Raw genomic sequence first — 21,962 nt, forward strand, 5'->3', positions numbered from 1 at the left:
TTTTCGAACAAAACGAAGAGAAAACAAGTAAGAAAGAGCTAAGTTCGAGTATAACCGAACATTTCATACTCTTTCAACTTGCAAGGATTACAGCCAGGGAAGTACTTTCAGGTACATAAATATATAACCCGATTTTATTCATTCTAAGTACAAATGTGCAGCGTTATAAGAAAAACATTCTCTCATACTTTTATTCATACTCTCATATACATACATGCAGTTCGAAAAACTTTGGCGGGGCTACAGGAAGTATTGACCCCATTCCATCCACTTGCTTACAGACAAACTGCGATCAGGAAAGGACTCTCTCTGAATTTCAAATTTAAATCTGATAAATTACTTAATATTTTCGGTGAAAGGTCAACTATAGGTACTGCGGTCCAAATATTCGGTATATCCTAAGGGCTTTATTTGTGCAAAGTTTTATCCTGTTATATTAACTGATCCTTGAATAGTACACCCGAAAGGAAATAATCAGATGGAATTTAAAGTTGTGTTATTTGAGAGTAGGCGTGTCTGTTGTCCGATTTCGCCCATTTTCACACCGTAACATAAGAATTTCACGCAGCAAACTTAGTTCAAATCGGTCAAGCGAGGCTGGACATAAATGTTTTCAACTTAAAGTGGGCGGTGCCACGCCTATCGTCCAACTTTGACCCAGGTCCATTAATTCCCTATCATAGCATCAAGCGGGTAAAATTTAATATTTCTGGCCTATTTAGTTATTGATTTATGGCGCTTCAAATAGGTTTTAATGGTACCGTCATACGGGGAGTAAACGGGGTTATCATCCCGTCTCATTTATTTGCACACTGTCCGTAGAATTTCTTATAATATTTGTGTCCAGAAATTTTGGTTGGTGTAGCTTCGCTAGTTTTGGAGATATAGGCTTTAACTTATTAGAGGACGGGGCCATGCCCATAATTTCAAAATGTTTTTCCCACAGATGCCCATGGCTACTGGCATCCCCCGTAACAAATTAGAGTTCTACAAGTATATTTTGATTTGTGCTTAGTTAGACTTTATAGGTTTTTGGTTAATGGCTTTTTTTGGGTCCGGCAGTGAACCGATTACGCCCATCTACGAGCTAGTAATTTTGCTTAACCTTTACAATAAACAGCTATGGGAGGAATATATCAATATTTTAGGTATACAAATTGAAAGTTACAATAATATAAATATACAATATCGGTATCAAATTGAAAGAATTCTGAAATTCTTTTTTTAGCGTTCTGGAATATGGCCGCTTTTTTTCAAAGAGTAAAACCAAGAAAAGTACAAAATATTAGGCAATAAGTTGTATGGCAATTGATCAGGCAATTTTTCACGTAAGATTGCTACTTGTCAAAAAAGTGAAAAAATGGTAAAACTTTTGGAAACATCTTTTTTTTTTCAAGACTAAGACTTGTGGAATTGTCAGTGTCTTGTGTTATGCCCTGAACAGGGTATATTAAGTTTGCCAAGATGATAAAAAATGCTCTTCGGTGTAGAAGAAGTTAACGTTTTTTCTTATTTTAATCAGAAGAAATTTAAAAATCGATGTTTTCAGTGCTCAAAAAGTTGTATCAATTGTTTCAGTCGTTGTGTGAGAGCTCGCATTGTCGAGTTGAAGCGATCTGTCCTCTGTTTATCACTCAGGTTTATCACTATGTTTTTCTAAAACAGGGAACTATTTGATAGGAACTGCTTCGTGCTGGAACAACTTTTTTAATGCCTTTTTTTGTCGAGAAGAATATTTCAAGTACCTGTAAACAACACAAATAACGCACGTTTGTCAAAACGTTCTGTGAATCAATATGACTAAAAATGTCAAATTTTACGATGAAATCACGAAAAGGCAACATACTTAATGTGTCTGTTCGATTGAGGTCACAATTCTGTTTCATTCCATGCAAATATCTAGTATTGCAGTTATACTGCAAGGTCATAACATCCAGAAAACACTACGGTTTGGTGTGGTTTGTATGGAATCATCGGTCCATATTATTTGAAAAATGATGCCGATAGAATGTTAATAACCGACTATTTAATGCCTAAAATTGAAGCTCGTGTTCTCGGCGACATTTGGTTTCAGCAAGTCGGCTTTACTTCTCACACATCGCATCAATCAATGGATTTATTAAGGGGACACTTCGGTGATAAGGTAATTTCACGTTTTGGGTCGGTCGATGGGCATCAAAATCGTGTATGTCACACCGTTATACTTTTTTTTGTGACGATATGTAAAGTCTAAAGTCTATGCGAACAATCTCGCCGATTCAGGCCTTGGAGCTAAACAACACCCAGTTTACATTCGAAATGCTCGACCTAGTCATCGGAAAATGGACTCTACGGATGGACCATCTGAGACATAGACGCTGCCAACATTTGAAAAAGATAATTTTCAAAAACTAATTGCCGAAGAATATTATTTCAAATTATAATAACCATTCCCCATTAAATTTGAAGTTTCTCTGTTGTTTTTTTTTTTTTTTTAAACAAGTAGGGGACCTCGAAATGGATTTCCCATTATTATCCCTTGGTACCATTCTTCAATTATATTTATTTTTCTTCAAAAATGTATTAATATATTTTGAAATATACCGAGGTCAAGCACTTATTTATAAATATACTTTACGAATAATAATAGAAATCTCATTCTAAAAGGCAACCCCACGGGTAAAGGTATAACCCCTTCATTTTCGAGCTTTTCCAATTTTAATCATCAGTTGGATGCATTCTACCGCCGTTTTTCTACCAAATATATTATCAAAATCGTGACAAAACCTAAGGAATTTGTGGAACATATTGATCTATTGGAAGGATGCAGTTTTTTTTATTTGACAAGTTCAAGTAAGGGATCTTTTGTACTTGTGAAGGATGTTATGCTTCGGTGCAGTCGTTAGTTTTTAAGATTAATACAATTCCATTGAAAACATGGGTCAGAAAATAAAGCGAAATTTTGTTGAGTCGACCCATATTAAAGGTTGAGATCCTCTGCTATCGCTCTCGTGCCAACACGATGGGTGTCACTTTTTAGATGTTATCGTCATTAACAGAGTTGGAGGTATGACCCGTATGAGGCAAATTTTCGGAGAGTACACGAGCAGCAGAATGCTTTGTGCCACTCAAATATTTTTGCTTGAGAACAACTAGGCTCGCCGAAAGATTTCTGCAACATCTTCAGTGATTTTGTAGACTGGATTCCATTGGAAACACAACATTTTAAACAAACTGGACGTACAACTTCAATCGCCAGACAAACCTTTCGCTTCCCAAACGACCAACTGCGGAAAATACATTAACTGACATATGGGGAGATCAAACTTCACACAAACATAAAATAGGAAACAAATTTTTAACGAATCGGTTAACGCGCGTAGAGTAAATGAATATGCCCAAGTCAATATGGTATCCATAGGCACTTTTTATAAAATGTCTTTAAAGTTTTCTAAAATTTGCAGATGTGACAAATTTCAATGTCTACGTGTAGAAACCTAATCTAGATAAGAAAAACCAGTTTGAGCATTTTGCAGTGGCATTATGAGGTGATATCCCGAAGCAATAAGTTTATACAAAGATTTTTTTGTGTCTTCAGTAGAAGTACGAAGTTTTTAGAATAAGAGAAGCTGCTACTAAGTTAAATATGACCACGTAATGGGTAAATTCATAACTTGTATATAAAATTTTTTCAAATTCGAAAACGAAACGATCTCGAGATAATTGTCTTAAAGAAACTTATTACTTGAACAAAAACTATTTTCTGTCTTCTAGCCCAAGTTTCTTAATCAAAATAGTCCAAAGCCGAGAAATTTCCTTCGATTTAAGATGACATTCCGCTTTCTTGTCGTATCTTGTCTTGACATAACTTTTTGAAGCGATTAGGTTGTACTTAATTTTAAGAAAACTTTATTTTTGATTATGAAAATTTCGAAAACAACTATAATTATCATCTGTTTGTAAAAAAAATGTTCAATATCTGATTAACACTTTTCAAAATATTTCAAAAAATTAACTATTTGAAAGATTTTCAGTTTTATGAATTGTCTATAAGCGAGTTTTGTAGAACTTGGCAAACAGCCTTTGGCCCAGAAAATTGAAAAAAAATATATATAACAACCACCAAATGTTTTAGAATCTGAATTTTTGGAAATTTAGAAATTCATTTATGTATCTACATACATATGTATAAAACGTAGCCTTTTTGTCTCACCCAAAAGATTTGCAAATATTTCGTTAATATGGCAACTGTTGATTTTAATAACACACAAACACCAACAAACACAAAAAAACTTACGACTTGAGTGAAATCAAACCAGACGATTTCGGACACTCACACAGTCAAACAAAAAAAACCACCTCGTCGCAGATTATCAAGCAAATCGCAAAGAAACACTTGTAGGACACTTGCGAGGAATGGCTGCAAAGAAATGCACACACACACGCAAACAATGTTAAAGTAAAGAAAATTCACTTGCCGCGCCGCAAGCTTTTTGCAAGTAAAGTAGACAAGGTAAATACTTACATATGTATATACATATACGTTATATATAGATATATATATATGTACACACACACTGATATAAAATTTTTCTTCAACTTTCTTACAACAATAACAACAATGCGCAGATATGCGGAAGCAAATATTAAAATTTGTGAGCATTCGTTTGTGTGAGAATTGTGTGTGTTTGGCGCAAGAGGCGCGACGCAGGTTGAAGGTCGCTGTTTGGCGGCGCTCTCACGTTTTTCCGCTTTCTTTTCACCGCAAGGAAGCAACACAACGAAAGAGCAAACAACTGGCACAACAACAACAACACTGAATGATTTCTTCTTCAACTGAAATGAAGAAGCGCTTTCGGAGCACTTCCGGTGCGGCACAGCGCGGTTCAACACTCAGCACAAACGCAAACCGCGCAAGAAGATAACAACAACACCGGCGTTTAGAAACAACTTTGTTACCAATTTACTTTAGTACGCAATTTATGCTTATTTAATTTTCTGTTTATTTTTTGTTTTTGTCGCGTTTGCTGTCTTAGGAGACACGCAGTGTAAGAGCGGCAATTGCTGCTGCAGCGAAACGCGCGCGCAACCGACAACAACGACGCGCTCCTGCGAGTGTCGCGAACAGTTATGCTGTGACTTTGCCAGGCGCCAGCTGCTGGCAGTGGCCTATTGTTGCTAGACACGCGCGCTCTAAAGTCTCGTAGGTGCGTGCTTGACGTGCGCTGCGTATGATTTGCTGCACGCAACTTGCAAGTAGTTGCGACCACTACGGCCGCACAGCCACGAAGCGGTGACGCACGGGCGATTTTATTACGCGCCCAGCTGTGCGAACACTCGAGCGGCAATAGGCGGCGCGTAAGTTTTTATTCGCCTTATTTTTTAGTGGCGCTTAGTGATAATTTTTTTAAATAATTTATTTGTTATTATTGCAATTGTTGTTGTTGTCATCGTCAATTTAGCGCGCGTCGCGTATACGAGTCGTTGTAGAAATGCGAAAGTGCGGCGCGCTTCGAAGCGTCACACAGCATACGAGAGCACGATCCGTCACCAATGTAAAAACCCAACTAAAGCGATGATGAAAAAATCTGAAACAATATATTTTTTGGGGGGCCCGACAGACACACAAACACGTGCACGGTGGGCAGACAGGAAGAGCAGCGCACACTAACACAGAACGACACACACACACACACACACACACACACCCTAACAGATAATAACACCCGCGCGCGCACAAACTGCCATTGATGCAGCGCCAAAGCTAAGAGTGCCGCAAAATACGAAAAAATGCCAAAGAGCAGCAGCAACAGCAACGGCCGTAGCGGCGGCAGCGCTGTGCACGCACACAGGCGACATAACAAGCGAAAAAAATAAACGAACAAATATAAAAATTCAAAAAGGACGAAATAAAAACAAAAACGGAAAGAAAGAAATGCAAAAAACATAGTTAGGCAGAGCGAGGCGCAGTTAGCGTCGCAGTTGCTGCCGCAGCTAGGCGCAGCTGATGATGATGTTGCTGGCTTAGGGTTGTTGCCTGGTGTGAGCTGCGTAGTTGGTGAGGCGGTGTGCGCAGCACAGCTGGCGCGCGGTTGGTTGGGTGGTTGTGTTAGCGGCGCATACGGTTGTGTTATTGATGAAGGCCGCTGATGTTGGCCACTCTAATAGTAGCAATGGACGTGGTGGTATTGCTGGCGCGCCGGCCAACACACTTGCCGACAAACAAGCGGCCGTGTTGGGTAGTTTTTTGTTGGAAGCGGTTATTGAGCAGACAAAAACGATTCGACAGCAACACAATGGTGGCAGCCTTTGAAAAGACAATACGAACAAACGTATTGCAATAACAACAAGAAGTTGCAACAACAACAATAATTCATCAACAATAACGCATAAGTGTAAATGTTGCTGCTAACAGGCGGAATGAGCGCTATTGTTGGCGCAGCTTCATTTGCAGTTGCAAGCGGCGTCAATGTAGCGGTCATTACCGTTATTCTAATGTCATACCTTTAGCCCAATGCCAATATCACTCCAAGCGTGTGCTTCTTCATTACGTGACTTTCATTGCACGCGCATACTTGTAGGCAATTCTATTGAGAAGCAAGGAACTGCTTAACTTGGAATTTTGAGAACTGCGTCTAAGTAAAGAAATGCTGATTATTGTAATGCAATTCAGCATAACATTCACTATACTGTTTAGATTTGACTACAACAACACTGAAATGCTACAAACAATGGCCAACAGCTCCGTCGCATGACACACAGGTCTGTTAGGTAACTGATTTACGCGTATGTTGGGATAGTCCCTCTACTCCGAAGTATTCCGTTGTGTGCGGAAAGTAAGACGCAGTCAAACATGAAGAATTATCCGAAAAATAGTTAACATATTGCGAAACACCAACACTTTGTTTCGTATTCTACAATGCTCTTTGTTTTTCTGTTCGTCTACGTCACTCTCTCGGCGCCTCCATATTGATAGTCCACATAGCCTGCTTTGAGCAGATGCGATTGATTTTTGTCTCATTTGAAAGTTTGTTTTTTTTTGCTGAAACCTCACTCGCAGTTTATGTGAGGTTAGGTACATTGATTCGGGGTTTGAAGTAAATAAATTTTGATCCCACACATTGGCAGCACTGAGGCTTATTTTGTAAAAAATATTTGCTTATTTGATGCAATATTGCAATATCGCAAAAAATTTCCGCAACAGATTTCGATTTAAGTGTGTTCAGTTGGGACTCAGGTAGGAAGGTAGATGTCTGACGACGCACCTAGGCCGTTAGGAGGTTCATTGTGAAACCAGTGGTTCTAAAATCCCCTCACATACAAGTAGAATCAATATAAAAAGTTTTAACTGCGCAACCTACGAGACACCGTTAAGAAACCCTCGACGGAAAGTCGCTATTCTTTGTTTACGCATTCGCATAGAAGATGCTCTAGTCTCCTCTTATTTACCTCTTAACAGCTTCTACAAGAGACATTGTGTGGACATTAGACAATTACCAGTGAACACTCCTACTAGAGTTCTTATATCATTCCTTTAGAATTCGAATAAACGGCATGAGCGGCATACAAGTTAGGAATTGCCTGTAACGAGATTTATGCCAGTTAGGACTTACTAGGAAACACTACTACCTGTTGCCTTAAATATGGCCTCTTGTGAAGAGGCAATCTTACAACTACTCTTTTTCAAACTTATCTCGAATACTTATAATAGTTCGAATGCAACCGAACATTTTATACTCTTGCAACTTGCAAGAAGCACAGCCAGGGAAATAACAGGTTTTTTAATAAGGACGCTGCAAAGATCGATAGGAACAGCAAACAACGCCATATTTTTCCCCGCTCTTTTGACATTTCTCTTCAGTAAGGTTTGCCATTTCAACACGGAAAAATATACGAGCCGAAATTATTAAAATTTACTACAGAAATTTGGAGTCAGTGGACTAACTTTAAGGGCGCTACGTGCAATTTATGGTCATAAAATCAATCTCTCACACGTCATTCTCAAGCGTTGGGCATCCGGGTTTTCATCGAAAAATCAATCGATTTATTGAAAACCAAATTTGGTGAACCTGTTGTCTCACGAAATGGTCCAGTCAATTGGCCGTCTCGGTCGTGCGATTTGACGCCGTTAGGCTATTTCCCGTGGAGCTACGTCAAGTCTATGATCTATGCCAACAAGCCAGCTATGATAGATGAACTTCGTACGAATAGCGAACGTGAAATTGCAGCAGTGTCAGCTGATTTATGCTTGAAAACCGTCAAAAAATAGGTTCAGCATCTGGACTTCTGCAAGCGAGTCCGTGGTGGCCATGCAAAAGAAAAAGAAAGGGCATGGAACGTACTTTCACAGGGATAAAGAATTTCGTTGATATCCCAAACCGTAGCGCTTTTGCTGTGCTCTAATTAAAAAACCCGTTATCAACTGATTCAAACCATTTTTGACACACAGATTTGCCATTGTCAGGAAAGCATTATGACTGAATTTCAATGGTGTATCTCACGCATTGACCCATATTTGCGGGAACAAGTCAACTATAGTTACTTTGGATCAAATATTCGGTACGCAGGGTCTCCAACAGTTTTTGTAGGATTTGGACACTTTTTGGTCCTAAGGCATTATTCGTGTAAAGTTGTATCCCGTTATAATAATTGCTTCTTGAATTGTGCACTGGAAAGGAAAAAAGCAGATGGAATTTAAAACTGTGTTATAGTATGTATGGGAAGTAGGCCCATTTGCGCCCTGTTACATGTGAGATGGGGCTTTATGTCGGCAATAAGGTAACGATTATTCTCTTCCATAGCTTCAATCTTCTCGAGTTATACATATATATTAGAAAGTATATATTTATCCTATTAGCGCTAATTCTAGATTTACTACTAAAGGGTGTTCCATTTCGAGGTTATCCACTTTTTTAAAGAAAAAACACAGAAACTTCAAATTTAACGGGGAATATACCAATAATTTGGCTGAAATCAGTCGGGCGGGTTTCGAGATAAGTGAGTTCACGTAAAAGTGGGCGGTGCCACGCCCATCGTACAGTTTCGCCCCTGCTCTTATTAAGCCTACTCATACCATTTCGGGTACAAGATGTTATGACTCTGTCGTATTTAATTATTGATTATTTGAATTCCACTCAAAGGTTCGGAACTCACAGAAACAAATCATGAAGAGTAAACATATACAGTTCACCGCTTAAACTTAAACCACCAACAGGTATAATTTGAGAAACAAATAAACCGAAATTCAAATATGCTGCCGTAAATAACTTTCAACCCTTTCGAAAACAGACGCAAACGCACAATCCAAACGTTCACGACTTTAACGCGCTGCATTACTCGCTCTGCCGCTGTTTCTGTCGCTAAACTTCCTTTACTGCATAAGTTTTTGCTAAGATTTTTCCAAATACACTTAGACATATTCGCCAGTTTCTCCAACACGGCGCTCAAAAGTGTCCTTCATCAAAAACACATCCTTCGTCAACTTCATCATCACCTTGCACAATGTTATTATCTACATTGGTGCGCTGCTTGGCACAACAACAAAACTTTACTGCCTTTTCCGTAATTTTTCAATTCGTTCTGCTCCTTTTACATTCACTAGCTTACTCCTTTGAGATAGCTAGCCAGCGGCATTTCTCGACCCACCCACTAAACTCCTTCGTCGCTTACATTTTTCTCCGTTTTGACTGAGAAAAAATTCAAAAGCGCATTTTTAAATATTTTCTACCACTTCAGCTCACAGCTCTTGCACAGCCACACTCAGAGCACAGACGCACCCGCCTCTTGCCGCGCTAACGCAGTTGGTTAGTTCATAAACCCGCTAGCCGAGCGGCCCGACTCCCACCGACCGCTCCAGAGCTACAGAGCTTGCTGAATAAAAACAACAACACAGTAAGCATAGTATTCAAAGCGAGAACAACCCCAAGGTACTGCATGCAGGTACTGGGTACCGTTGTGTGTATGTGTGTGCGGTTGTGTCAAGTTATTCAAAAACCATAAAAAAAATTTAGGCCGGCATCATGTCAAAGCCAAATCTCCTGTTGTCTAGCAATGCCAAACACCACTCCAGCCCAGCGAATACCGCACCACAACTACACAGTTATGCACTAATACAGAAAATAAGAAGAATCCAACACCAACAAAACGCAGCAGTGGCGCGCTCGGCTGTTGCAGTACCGCCCGTCTGGCCCACCTGCTTTCTTTAAAAAAAAAAAAAAATGAAAAGGGCACAGAAAACAAAAAAAGAAATCAGCTATCTGGCTATGAAAAAAATCAACAAGGAGTTGCAGCAGCAAAGGCAAAGGCAACGACACAGTTAACGGCGATGGCAAAGCCCAAAACTCAAAAAATAGAAAAAATATATCAAAAAGTCGCACACAAGCACGAGAAAAAATGTTTTGCATTCTAATTTTTTTGCAGCGCGCGCATTTTTCCCCAATGTGTACAATCAGCGTCGCCACCGGTCTCCACCACTTGCGCCGTTAACCATTCATCTGTACCATGCCATGCCATCCATTCACAATACAACACGGCTCACCTAGTCGCAGGCGAGAGATGCGTTCAACTGTCTATCGGCGTTTTACACCAACACCAAAACAAATGCCAGCTCAGCTCCACTACATCCATACTTCCTTGCTATACATAAATACGAGGCTCACTCCACAGGCTGTGTTGATGCTGGTGTTGGTCACGATGGTGCTTGCTGTCAACCCACTGCTAGTCGTACTCCAACGGCCTCACCATTAGAAGTACCGAAACCGATTGCCGACTGAGTGGCCGACAAAGCACGGACTGGCTGACCGCACGCATGAACAGTGGGCCATTACTGAATATCTTCGGGAAGAAAATTAATTAAATATTTAATGAAGGAGATATGTAGTTTGGAAAAGCCAGGGCTTTCTAACTCAACTAAACTAAACGATATACTCGATAATTTGGTTGAATAGCAGAACTTTTTATGTTATATTGGAAAAATCAACTTGAACCAACCAAGAGATATTTTTCTGAAAATTATCCTATTAGGACTGTGCAATCAATATAAATTGCCAACGCAAGACCAAAGTCCTCCGAAAATGGACACTGGTCTTGCGATGTTGTTGGATGTGGACTCAAGTATGGATCAAAAGGCTGTATCCTTAGTTCAGTGTCACAATTGAAAACATTATTACCTTGAAAAGCTGGATCAAGGCCTCAAACGCTCAGTTAAGGATTTAAAAGTTCGACGTTATACTGAAAGAAAGGTTCTGCGGAGGATTTAAGATCATTTGCGCATTGGCAGCGGCGAATATCGCATACGATGGAACGATGTACTGTACGAGCTTAACACAGTTCAGCGAATTAAGAGACAGCGGCTACGCTACCGAGGTCATGTCGTCCGAATGGATGAAAACACTCCAGCTCTGAAAGTATTCAACGTAGTACCCGCCGGGGGAAGCAGAAGAAGAGGAAGTTCTCCACTCCGTTGGAAAGACCAGGTGGAGAAGGATCTGGCTTCTCTTTGAATCTCCAATTGGCGCCAAACAGCGAAAAGGAAGAACGAATGGCGCGCTGTTGTAAACTCGGCTATAACCGAGTAACGGTGTCTACGCCAGTAAAGAAGCAGAAGAATTGCACTTGACAAACTATTTTAATTTTTTATTTCATTGAGTTGTACTGGATTGAGAGTTCGGTAGTAAGGTTATTTGCTTCAGGATTTGTAAAGTAAATGAACCTACTACCTACTAAGTATTAAATGTGACTAATGTACTTATCAGGAATGTAAGGCAGGTTCGGCTCCAGGCGGTGCATCTCGCTTTGGACCAAATGATTTGCGGCCTTTACGACTTTGTAGAACTACTACGTATAATTGACCCCTGACCTTCACACAATATACTTAGAATGAAATAGTATGTTTTGGTTGAAACCTGGACTGGTAGCGGAGTTATTCTACTCTCTTGTTATGTAAGGGTGACACTCTGCAGAAATGACTTATTGGTTAATGCCGAGGCTGTCTCCGTTCCCTTGAAACTCGGGCGGTCCTCTCGCCATCACACAATTGTCGCTCATCACACAATTGAGCTCAGCTCACAGTGAACTCAAAGCGTAGAAAAATAAATAAGGTCACAGAGAGTGTATTACCTCATTCCAACAGCTGTATCTGGAATTGATGAACCAACAGTAGTCGCTTGAATTGTGACAGTGTTGATATGCGACGATCTTCTTGATACCAGCCATCGGAATCATCAGAAACTATAAAGCCAATGAGCGTAGAAAAAATAAATAAGGTCACAAGGATGAGAAAGAACATGTGTTTTACTGTCGTCGTGTATTCGGGCGCTGTATCTGGAATTGATGTTAGTCGCTTGAATTGTGACAGGCTGTAGGCACTTTATCAATATGCGATGATCTTTTTGATACATATCTAGGAGTTCTGGGCACCCCAACTGGTTATTCTTACGTAAAATCCACCTACTTACCTAACCCAACCTAAGACAATAATCAGGAATGGTCATAAAGCTCTGGGATCATTTAGAAATTGCAAGTCAATTAGAAAAATTCCATTTAATAAACGATGAATTTATGTAATACCTGTCAGCTGTCAAACACGACACATAACCTTGTTCTCACCAAATGTTCAGTAACTGACTTTTATGAAATTATTTGGAGTTTAGGCCAACATTTTTAAAAACTGAATGATTTGAATTCGTTTGCGCCGTAATCAGACTACGAACCCACGACTCAACATATAGCACTCAGGCACTCAAACTCATAAATGCTTCGGCGCTAATCGGGTGTTCGAAATAAATCGCAGGTGACTAATTTATGATAGCATTGTAGTTTAAATAATGCACTCGATTGCAAACAATTTCAATCATATTACAAAATATGCAAAATTATTTAAACTCATTGTTGTAGTGTCAATAATAAATATCAATCAAAGAAATTGCCATTTTCATAATTAAATAAAATTGCTGCCGACTTGTCACACGCGAAACCTATTTTAAGCGGTCGCTACAGTCAGCACATCGGTACTTCTAGATAATTGTGATTGAAAGTAATCATAGAGTAATCATTCAAGTACTGGGTATAAATGTTTTTGGGTAAATTTATTGCACAAAAATAGTTCATAGCTAAATTCAAAAATACTTCCCACTCTAATGGAGAGCTCAAATTTTCTACTGTTTTCCCCAGTTGCCGCATTACTTAACAGTTATGCTGAAACATTTAAGTATAAATAATATTAATAAATATTTTTTTATAATTTATTTTATATTTCTTATATATTTGCAATTAGTTTTATAATTAATTAGTAATCAGAGACTTCAAATTTCAATGAATTAAGCTGGACGTAGCGCATTGTGATTAGATAATTGTTCACCCACAATCGCTTGAACTAAATTACAGCGACATAAATTATTCAGAGAAAGATTTCGTTTAAATATCGGTAACAATCTGAACAAGTTTCAGTGGAAATCAGGTTTTCGAAAAGAAAATAGTTATACACAAACTTAAAAAATGATCAATCATCGACAGCTCAGTCTTGCAATCTCACTGCTCCTGCTTGGCTTTCTATCTGGAACTAGGGCACATCCTGAAACAGATGCAACGGATAACAAATTGGATAAGCAACAGTCCATGGAGACGACCACATCGGCTGAAGGTGCTGCGAACGAGACGGGCTTCGACTTTCAGGAAGTAGTGCGCACTTGTAATGCCAGTTACACAATACCGTTAGGTCAGTTTAGGCACAAACGTATGAAACATTCGAGGTACAAATAGTATATGGTTTGCTTGAAAATATTTCCAGAATACATACAGCAATTCAATGAAACCGCAGAACTGCCGAACATAACGGACAAAACGGGCATGGTAAGTGTGATTGAAGAGCTATCAATATATTTTCACTAATCGTTGCCTGTAGTGCTTCCTGAAATGCTACATGGAGAAGTCGGGCCTTTTGCGAAATTGGCAGCTGAATCCAACACTGATCCGGCAAACTATGTGGCCAGCCACTGGCGACTCTTTACCCGTCTGCCAGAATGAAGGCTGTAAGATTACTGCACTCTTGCTGACAGAGCAGCAGATTTTTAATGATAATGATTCCGATTTTCGTTTTTAGCTCGTGAGACTTGTCCTTGCAAACGCACCTATGCCATCGCTAAGTGCCTGACGTTACGCGCTCTCGTGGATGCCCGCAATAAGCCGTTGGTTTGACAACATTCTGTCAACTTCACTAGCAACAATGAATCTTAAATGGTCACATAGCCACATGTTATTAGCAACTTGTTTGCTCTTCGTGCACTTTAGCGCAACGCGAGTTAAATATTTAGATCTACACTTTAATAAATATATTTAGAAGCACTTGAATGGCACTAATATTCTTTAAGATCCGTTGATCGGAAAGCGCCTTTACTCATTTGTGGCTTACATACAGCAACTGTGTCTGTGAATGAAATTGTATACACATTAGGGTGATTCAAAAAAATTTTTTTTTTTTTTCAATTGGTACTCGCAAAAATAGGTTCCTAGACACCTCTAAGAAAGCCTCTCCAAATATGAGTTTTTAATTGTAACGGGAAGGTCCTCCGCCTAACGGTTTTCTATTTTTTCTTATTATCAGATAGAAAAATTTATATCTCGCTTCCAACTACTTGAAAAAATATTTTGTTAATTAGGTTTTGTAGGAAATTGAATGCTCTAAAATATGGTCTCTTATGATTTTTTCGTAAACCCAACCGTTTAAAAGATATTAACGGTTGAAATTTGACTATTTTTGAAAAATTCTTTTTTTCGTATGAATTTTATAACTCAATGAAAAAAAAATTATTATGAATGATGATACACATAGTTTTGTAGGAAATTTACTGCTCTATAAAAATGGTCTACTACGATATTTCGTTTAAGTTAAGTGTTTACGAGATATTCATCGTCAAACATCAATGCATATTAGGGTGATTCAAAAAAAAAAAATTTTTTTTTTCGTTTGGTACCCTGAAAAATGGGTTCCTAGACACCTCTAAGAAAGCCTCTCCAAAAATCTATTCATAATAATTTTTTTTCATTGAGTTATAAAATTAATAAGAAAAAAAGAATTTTTCCAAAAATAGTCAAATTTCAACCGTTAATATCTTTTAAACGGTTGGGTTTACGAAAAAATCATAAGAGACCATATTTTAGAGCATTCAATTTCCTACAAAACCTAATTAACAAAATATTTTTTCAAGTAGTTGGAAGCGAGATATAAATTTTTCTATCTGATAATAAGAAAAAATAGAAAACCGTTAGGCGGAGGACCTTCCCGTTACAATTAAAAACTCATATTTGGAGAGGCTTTCTTAGAGGTGTCTAGGAACCTATTTTTGCGAGTACCAATTGAAAAAAAAAAATAAAAAATTTTTTTGAATCACCCTAATACACATACATATGTATAGCTTACAAAAACCTGAAGGATTATAAAATCTTATCTAGCCTATCTCTGCTCCCATATTTGCTGCTTAAATAAAAGTACTAATACAAAAACCAAAAAAAAAAGAAAAAAAAATTGATTTTGTTTTAAATTCTTATCATTTTTACATACATATATTCAATATTACTTATTTTTTCAACCATTTTTCGATTGTACCCTAAGATCTTAATGACTAAACTTATATAGCCTATTAGGCAAGCACGAAAATGTAATTATTTTTTTAATTTTATTCCATATAAGTTTATAGAAATTTGAAATTATGAAAAAACCAGAAAAAACGTCAACACAGATACTATAAAACTCTTTGAAAATACAAAAGACTCCATCCATGAACTTGATTTTGATCGATCAGTGTGTCAGCTATATCTTATAGTGGTCTGATCTGAACAATTTCTTCTAAGCTTGTACTGTTGCCTTAAAAAATGATTTTAGTGAAATTTTGCGAAGATATTTCGCCAAATAAATATTTTTTTCATACAAGAACTTGATTTTGTTTGATCTGTTTGCATGGCACATGGCGGTTCCGGGAAGTGAGTAACTTCTTGGAGAGAAAAGAACGTGTCCAAAATGTCAGATCAGCTTCTTAAAAACTGCGGGGCTAAATCGAATCAGTAGAGCCCCAGAGAATGTCTTTAGAAGCAAGAAGGCAGTCGGATTCCAGGACAGAAATGAATGCCGGAAAACAAAATAGCTGAAGAGGTTGTCAAAAGTGCCATCCATCTGGCTACCGAACTAGTACGGGAAATACATGAGTCGCTAAAACCGATATTAATGAAATTTCCGAAATGACTGACTGACGAATTAGGGTGAATACAGAATGCCTTATGGACTTGCAGGATCGTTATGATTAAGTGCAAGAGCCACTAAGAAACGTACGAATGCTTTTTACTCAAACGGTCTCGAAAGGACTGCAGGACGATGGACTTACTGACATCACACGAGGTATTAGTAAGGACGTTACATGGAGAAAATGCAGGCAAGTAGGCGTGTGAGAGACGCTGGAACACGTCCTGTGCTTCTGTATTATGCTTCTGTCCCTTGCTTCTGTCCAGTTTTATCTAGAAGCCGGCTTAGATATCTAGAAGCTTCGCCGTTCAAAGGACTAGATGAAGTAGCAAAATTAGTATTAAACAACACACAAAACGCGTTGACGTCCTCTATGACGAATATTTTAACTTAAATTGAACTGAACCTCCAATTTGGAATAACCAAGTACCAGTAGGTCTATGTAAAGCGTGACAGCCTTGCAGTATAACCTAAAAGAGCGCCCTAACAGCGAATTCCGGCATTCATTTTGTGCGCTGCGACTGTGCATCAGACACACAGTGCCGCCACTCGCCTGGCGCTTTGCTTTGCACGCTTTTGCCACAATTGCACACTATTCACAAAACAGTCAAAGCAGACACGACTGTGTCCGCTAACACCCGTTGCTCCATATTGGATGTGCTTGCGCGTGCTTTTGAATAATAAAAAATTGTTACGAAAAGCAACAGCAACAGCAAATACACATTTTTTACGTGTTATTGTTGTTGTGTGTTTTATGTTTTGCATTACACTTTTTCTTTCGCGAGTTGGGTGTGTGTTGTTGTTTTACTTTTATTTCTGTTTTTATTTTTATTTTTATTTTTGGCATTCACTAACTGGTCTGGACCGGACTGTTTCACGTGCTTTTTCGTGAGCCGCGGCTCGGCGAGGGAGGCGGTAAATGTGACGCGCTGCTGCTTTTTCTATTATGATGTCGGTTGTTGCTGTTATTGTTGCATTGTATTAAGGGTGCTTTTGCTTGCACGTAGTTGTTGTTGTTGTTGCTGTTGGCTAATAACTACGTCGGGGTCGGCTAGCGACAGCGGAAGCTGATGTTGATGATGACGTTGCTAATGATGTTGTCGATTTGTATGCATGCATGGGTGTATGTACTTATGTATACATAAAGGAATGCGAGAAATATAGATGTTTATAATTTGCTGCTTCATTATAATTGCTTGCTATTGCGGCAGCGTTGCAGGCAACAATAGGCCTGATCATCCCTGCAACAAAGCCGTTGCAGCTAAATTAGCAGAGATTGATTTCCAAATCAGTTAAAAGTACTAAATAATCATAAAATTCGTACACACATACATAAACATATCCATATGTATGTACGTGTCCAGAAACATGCATTGAACATTGCAGAGCAAAATCACTCGTAAACGATAGTGACCATCGCCGTCTTTCGCATTCTTTAACAATCACCGTTATCTCACCCATTACTAACACCCAGTCGCTCATCATCGTCCGTTCCTCCCACTATTACTATTCATAGCCGTTTATTCGTGCGCCTGTCGCTTTCTCCTGCTTCTTCTTCTCAAAACGTTATATATTTTTGCTTGCATTTTTTATGCGCTTTCATCTTGTTTTTGCTTTTTTCTCACTTTCATATTTATCCTTTTCGTCCGTGCGCCTCAAAACTGCGCTTATTTTTTATTTGAAAGTTTCTCCATTTTTTCTTTGCCCCTTTGCATATTTTTTCCATTTTTAGCAAATCTCTTTCACCATTTTTTTCCAATTTTTGTTCACGTTTTTTATTTGTTTTTGGTTTTTGCTATTTTACATACATACATACATACGTATGTACATTTTGAAACGTACAAACCGATTCGCCGTCGCTGCCTCTGTCGTCGACGCTGCGCCTATCAGGCAGTTAGAGGTTGCAACAGTTGTGTTGTTGTCGCAGTAGCGCCGTTGGTGGCGTTGCAACCAGCTACAAATTCATTTTGGTTAGCTATACTCATCTGTTGTTGTCTGTATGTAGCTGGTGCTTTTATTTTATTTTGTTTTGTTGTTCTATTTGGCTTCGTTGTTATTGCCAGTGCCATCGTTTTGCCTGATTCCCCATCGCTCATCCTTACATCGTGCGCCGTCGATGTGGCCGCATCGACAGTTATGGCTGCTGGCTACCATAGAAATTTTTTAGCTTTAATTTTATAGAATCTATGGTTGCCAACAAGCGCGTGACCAGAAAACCATAATTAATTAACCGAAATTCAAAAGGCCATGCTTAAAGTTTAAGGGAATAAAGGAGGGATCACCCAGTAACTGTGTTATCTAAGCCCAACTTATGTAGATCACTAAATTCAATAGAATTCTTATGAAGAGCATTCTTCGTCTCGCTATATTTAATCAAAAAGTGCGTTCATAGGTCTTTGGAAATTATAAGTTTGTTTCCAATGTTATTGTGACTTTACTCTTCCGACTCCCGCTTTCGTTCGCGTTTGCTTGGTGCTTCCAAATGTGTTACGGTGAGCCTCATACCCGAAGAGTCTACTAACAATCGAGTACAATGGATTACATGGGTTTACGGGTATCAAAACAACGAACTTTTTTACTGTCTTATTAAATTCCACAACACCTCTGGAATATTCTTTTTTAAGTTGATCCGAGTAATAGTTTCGGAGATACAGCTTTGAGAACTTGTGCGCTTGAGGCTAGCTAGGCTAAGTGCGCCGTCTTAAACGCGTTTTTCTCGAAACTGTGCTTTTGAAGTCGGTTGGCGAGATTTCTCGAGAACTACTTCACCGATCTTCATGAAATTTTACACAGGTCTTTGAGATACAGTTCTTAAAGGCTTGGACGAAGGATCCTACTCTTGATTACAACTATTTGAAAAAATATATTTCGAAATTTTAATTTTTTTGTAAAAATGTTTGCCAAAAATCCCATTTTCAGTTTTTTTTTCTTGGTGCAAGTTCTAAGTTAAGGACTTAACTAAAACATCGTATTTTTTAAGACTTTAGATTTTTTTAAAAAAAAAACGGATAAAATTTGCAAACGATCTCATCGGTTCTTTTTTCCGAAACGTCACCGGAAATTGGTTCATGACCGTGTCTACTTTTTTTCAAATAATTTCAGAAATGTTCTTTGTCATTGTTGAAAGTCCAAGACCGTTTTCTAGCATTTCGAGGACACGCCCGAACCCTTAACGAAACAACATTTCATGCGTCTTTATTGCACCTGAACTTTGCATTGTGTGTTTAAAGAAACCAGTTATCAGTAGTTGAAAGCATTCGGCCATCTATGTATTTCTCTGTTTCGAATTGAAAAAAGATTTTGCTCGAAATTTGAATATATCTAGTCCCTAAAGTACCACAATCTTCAAAACTCTCTAATTGTCAAAGATTCTATGAAACAGTGGATATTATAGAAACTCTTTGACAAAATACGGCCTTGAATATTCACCACGTACAAACATATATTTACTAAATTTTTCGAGGTCATGAGTTGGATAGTGATCAGATTAAACGCTTCTAGACTTTTTTTGGAAAAAGGTTACAATATTCCAAAAATTTCAAAGAAAGCTAGGGTGGCACAAACTGAGTGATATTACAAAATCCATGGAGTTTTTGAAAAGTCTTTATTTAGGGATAATTGGTACTTAAGCGAGTCCACTTGGGATCAAACATTCATGCGACATTCCCTCTCAATCAGCTATCGACCAGGTCATGGGCGCGGTCAAGGGTTTTATGAAATATTACTTGGCGCGAAAGAACGAATTTAAATCTGCGTTTAAAAAATCACGTGGCCACTCTGTCAATGCGTGTTTTGCCACAATTTTTTGCGTTTACTCTTTCCCACCCACCACAATCATATCCTAGCTGTGTGAGTGTGTGTATATGCTTATGCGCCGACTGGGTAAGGGGTGGAGCGGTGTAGAAAAAAACACATTCCAATAATTTTTAGTCGGTTTTGTTTTGCTTTTTTGTTCCTTTTTTGTGTTTTTTTTTTTTGCAACACACATACATACATACATACGAATTTGTTTTTTGCTCTGCTTTGAGTGTGTGGCCTGCAACACGACGTGTAAGTGCAACAGCAACATGATGACAACACGACGATGCACATGCGTGCAATGCGTTGGTGCGTCGCAACAACAACAGCAAAAACGACGCATCAGCTAACAAGCAAAGACAAACAAAAACAAAAAAAACTAGAAAATAAAACAAACAAAATAAAAAACGAAAACAAAAACAAAAACAAAAATGAAAATGAAAAAAGGAATGAAAGCAAATGCGAAAAAATGCGTTTTGTTGAGAGAGAATTTCGGTGTTGTTGTTATTGTTGTTGTCCAACAGTGCCACGATTTCTTGTTAGGCCGGTGTGGGACTAGCTGCTTTTTGGTGTTGTTTTTGTAATTACCATCGCCCAACTGTGGGTGGGGGCGGACGAGCTAGACGATCGACAGCTAATGTGTCAAATAACGCACAACTACATATACATATCGGTATTTACATATGTATGTATGGTATATACGTACATATGTATGTATATATGTATGTAAATACGTATACCCATCGTTACGGTAATGCGGATAACGCGAACGTACATATGTATGTACGCAAACGTGAGTTGACAAACCCACTCTTACGCAACATGTGTGGGTAAATGTACGTGTATAATTATTCTGCACAAATTTATATACACATACATACATATGTACATATACATATTGAAAAATAGCGCTACTTTATAAACTGTTATACATATATGCTATGTATCTAAGTACCACAAATAGGACAAAAATAGAAATGCACACATACGAAAAGTAGCAAGACTTTGTTCATAATTTTAAAATTATTAATTTATTCTTCAAAATCTATGCCGTCTTATTCAAAGTAATTCCCCTCGGGTGCAATACGCTTGTGCCAACTTTTTTCCAATCTTCGAAACAGCGATTCACTTTCAACGTCTTCAATTAACTCAAAACGTTTTCCCCGAAGCGGTTGCTTGAGTTTGCTGAATGGCCAGAAGTCATAGGGAGACAAATCAGGAGAATATTGGTTGGAAATTGGCAAAAAACTCACGAAATATCAATGCAGTATGCTAAGGTGCATTGAGTGTTTTTGGAACCAATCGTGCTTTCAATTTTCTTAGGCCCAAATGATCTTTTAAAATGGTTTTCATTGATGCTTTCGATACTCCAACGATGGCAGTAAGATCTCTGACTGTTAATCTTCAATTCTCAAGCACCAATTCTTTTATTTTATTGACGTGTTGATCATGTTGATAACCGTCCTGAACATGGTTCGTTGTCAATGTGTTCTCGGCCCTCTTTGAATTATTTGTGCCAATCAAAACGACAAACAATTATCACCGAAGGCCTTTTTCAACATTCTGAACGCCACCAGAAATTTGATTACGCACTTAGAATTCAGTGAAACGTCTTTGTTGAATAATTTTTCTCTTCGTAAAAACCGCCGAATGCACTTTATGTACTTCAGGAAGACAAACGGTTGACTAGAGTATCAAAAACTTTCAACTGCTACCAATCAAATATCGTTGGAAGTTACTGCCTTTATTTAGGAAAAATACTATTATAGAAATGAAAACGGTTAAAAAAAAGTATTTTGTATATAATTTTAAATCGTATATCGGGACTAAGGCAAGAGCTGGGCTATATGACTTATGAACTTCGAGCTTTTCGTTTGTTTAAAGGAATGGATAAAACAAGTTTACGACTGATATAAGCGTTTCCAAGATGACTGTGAAGAGAAAGAGCACCCCG

At 38.3% G+C, this 21,962-nt stretch overlaps 2 protein-coding genes across 3 annotated transcripts in view; one reads left to right on the forward strand and one right to left on the reverse strand.

Moving 5' to 3' along the window:
• The window catches only part of LOC126765057 (zinc finger protein rotund), a 119,636-nt gene that overhangs the window by 22,298 nt on the left and 75,376 nt on the right, over window positions 1-21,962 (reverse strand). The window lies entirely within an intron of this gene.
• On the forward strand, window positions 13,417-14,325 carry LOC126765183 (general odorant-binding protein 84a-like). The gene is made up of 4 exons (XM_050482766.1): window positions 13,417-13,693; window positions 13,766-13,827; window positions 13,880-14,006; window positions 14,078-14,325. Exons 1-4 carry the CDS (start codon window positions 13,474-13,476, stop codon window positions 14,170-14,172), a joined length of 504 nt encoding a protein of 167 aa, XP_050338723.1. The 5' UTR covers window positions 13,417-13,473; the 3' UTR covers window positions 14,173-14,325.

The sequence above is a fragment of the Bactrocera neohumeralis genome, chromosome 2 (genome assembly GCF_024586455.1).
Source record: "Bactrocera neohumeralis isolate Rockhampton chromosome 2, APGP_CSIRO_Bneo_wtdbg2-racon-allhic-juicebox.fasta_v2, whole genome shotgun sequence".
NCBI classification, from domain to species: Eukaryota; Metazoa; Arthropoda; class Insecta; order Diptera; family Tephritidae; genus Bactrocera; species Bactrocera neohumeralis.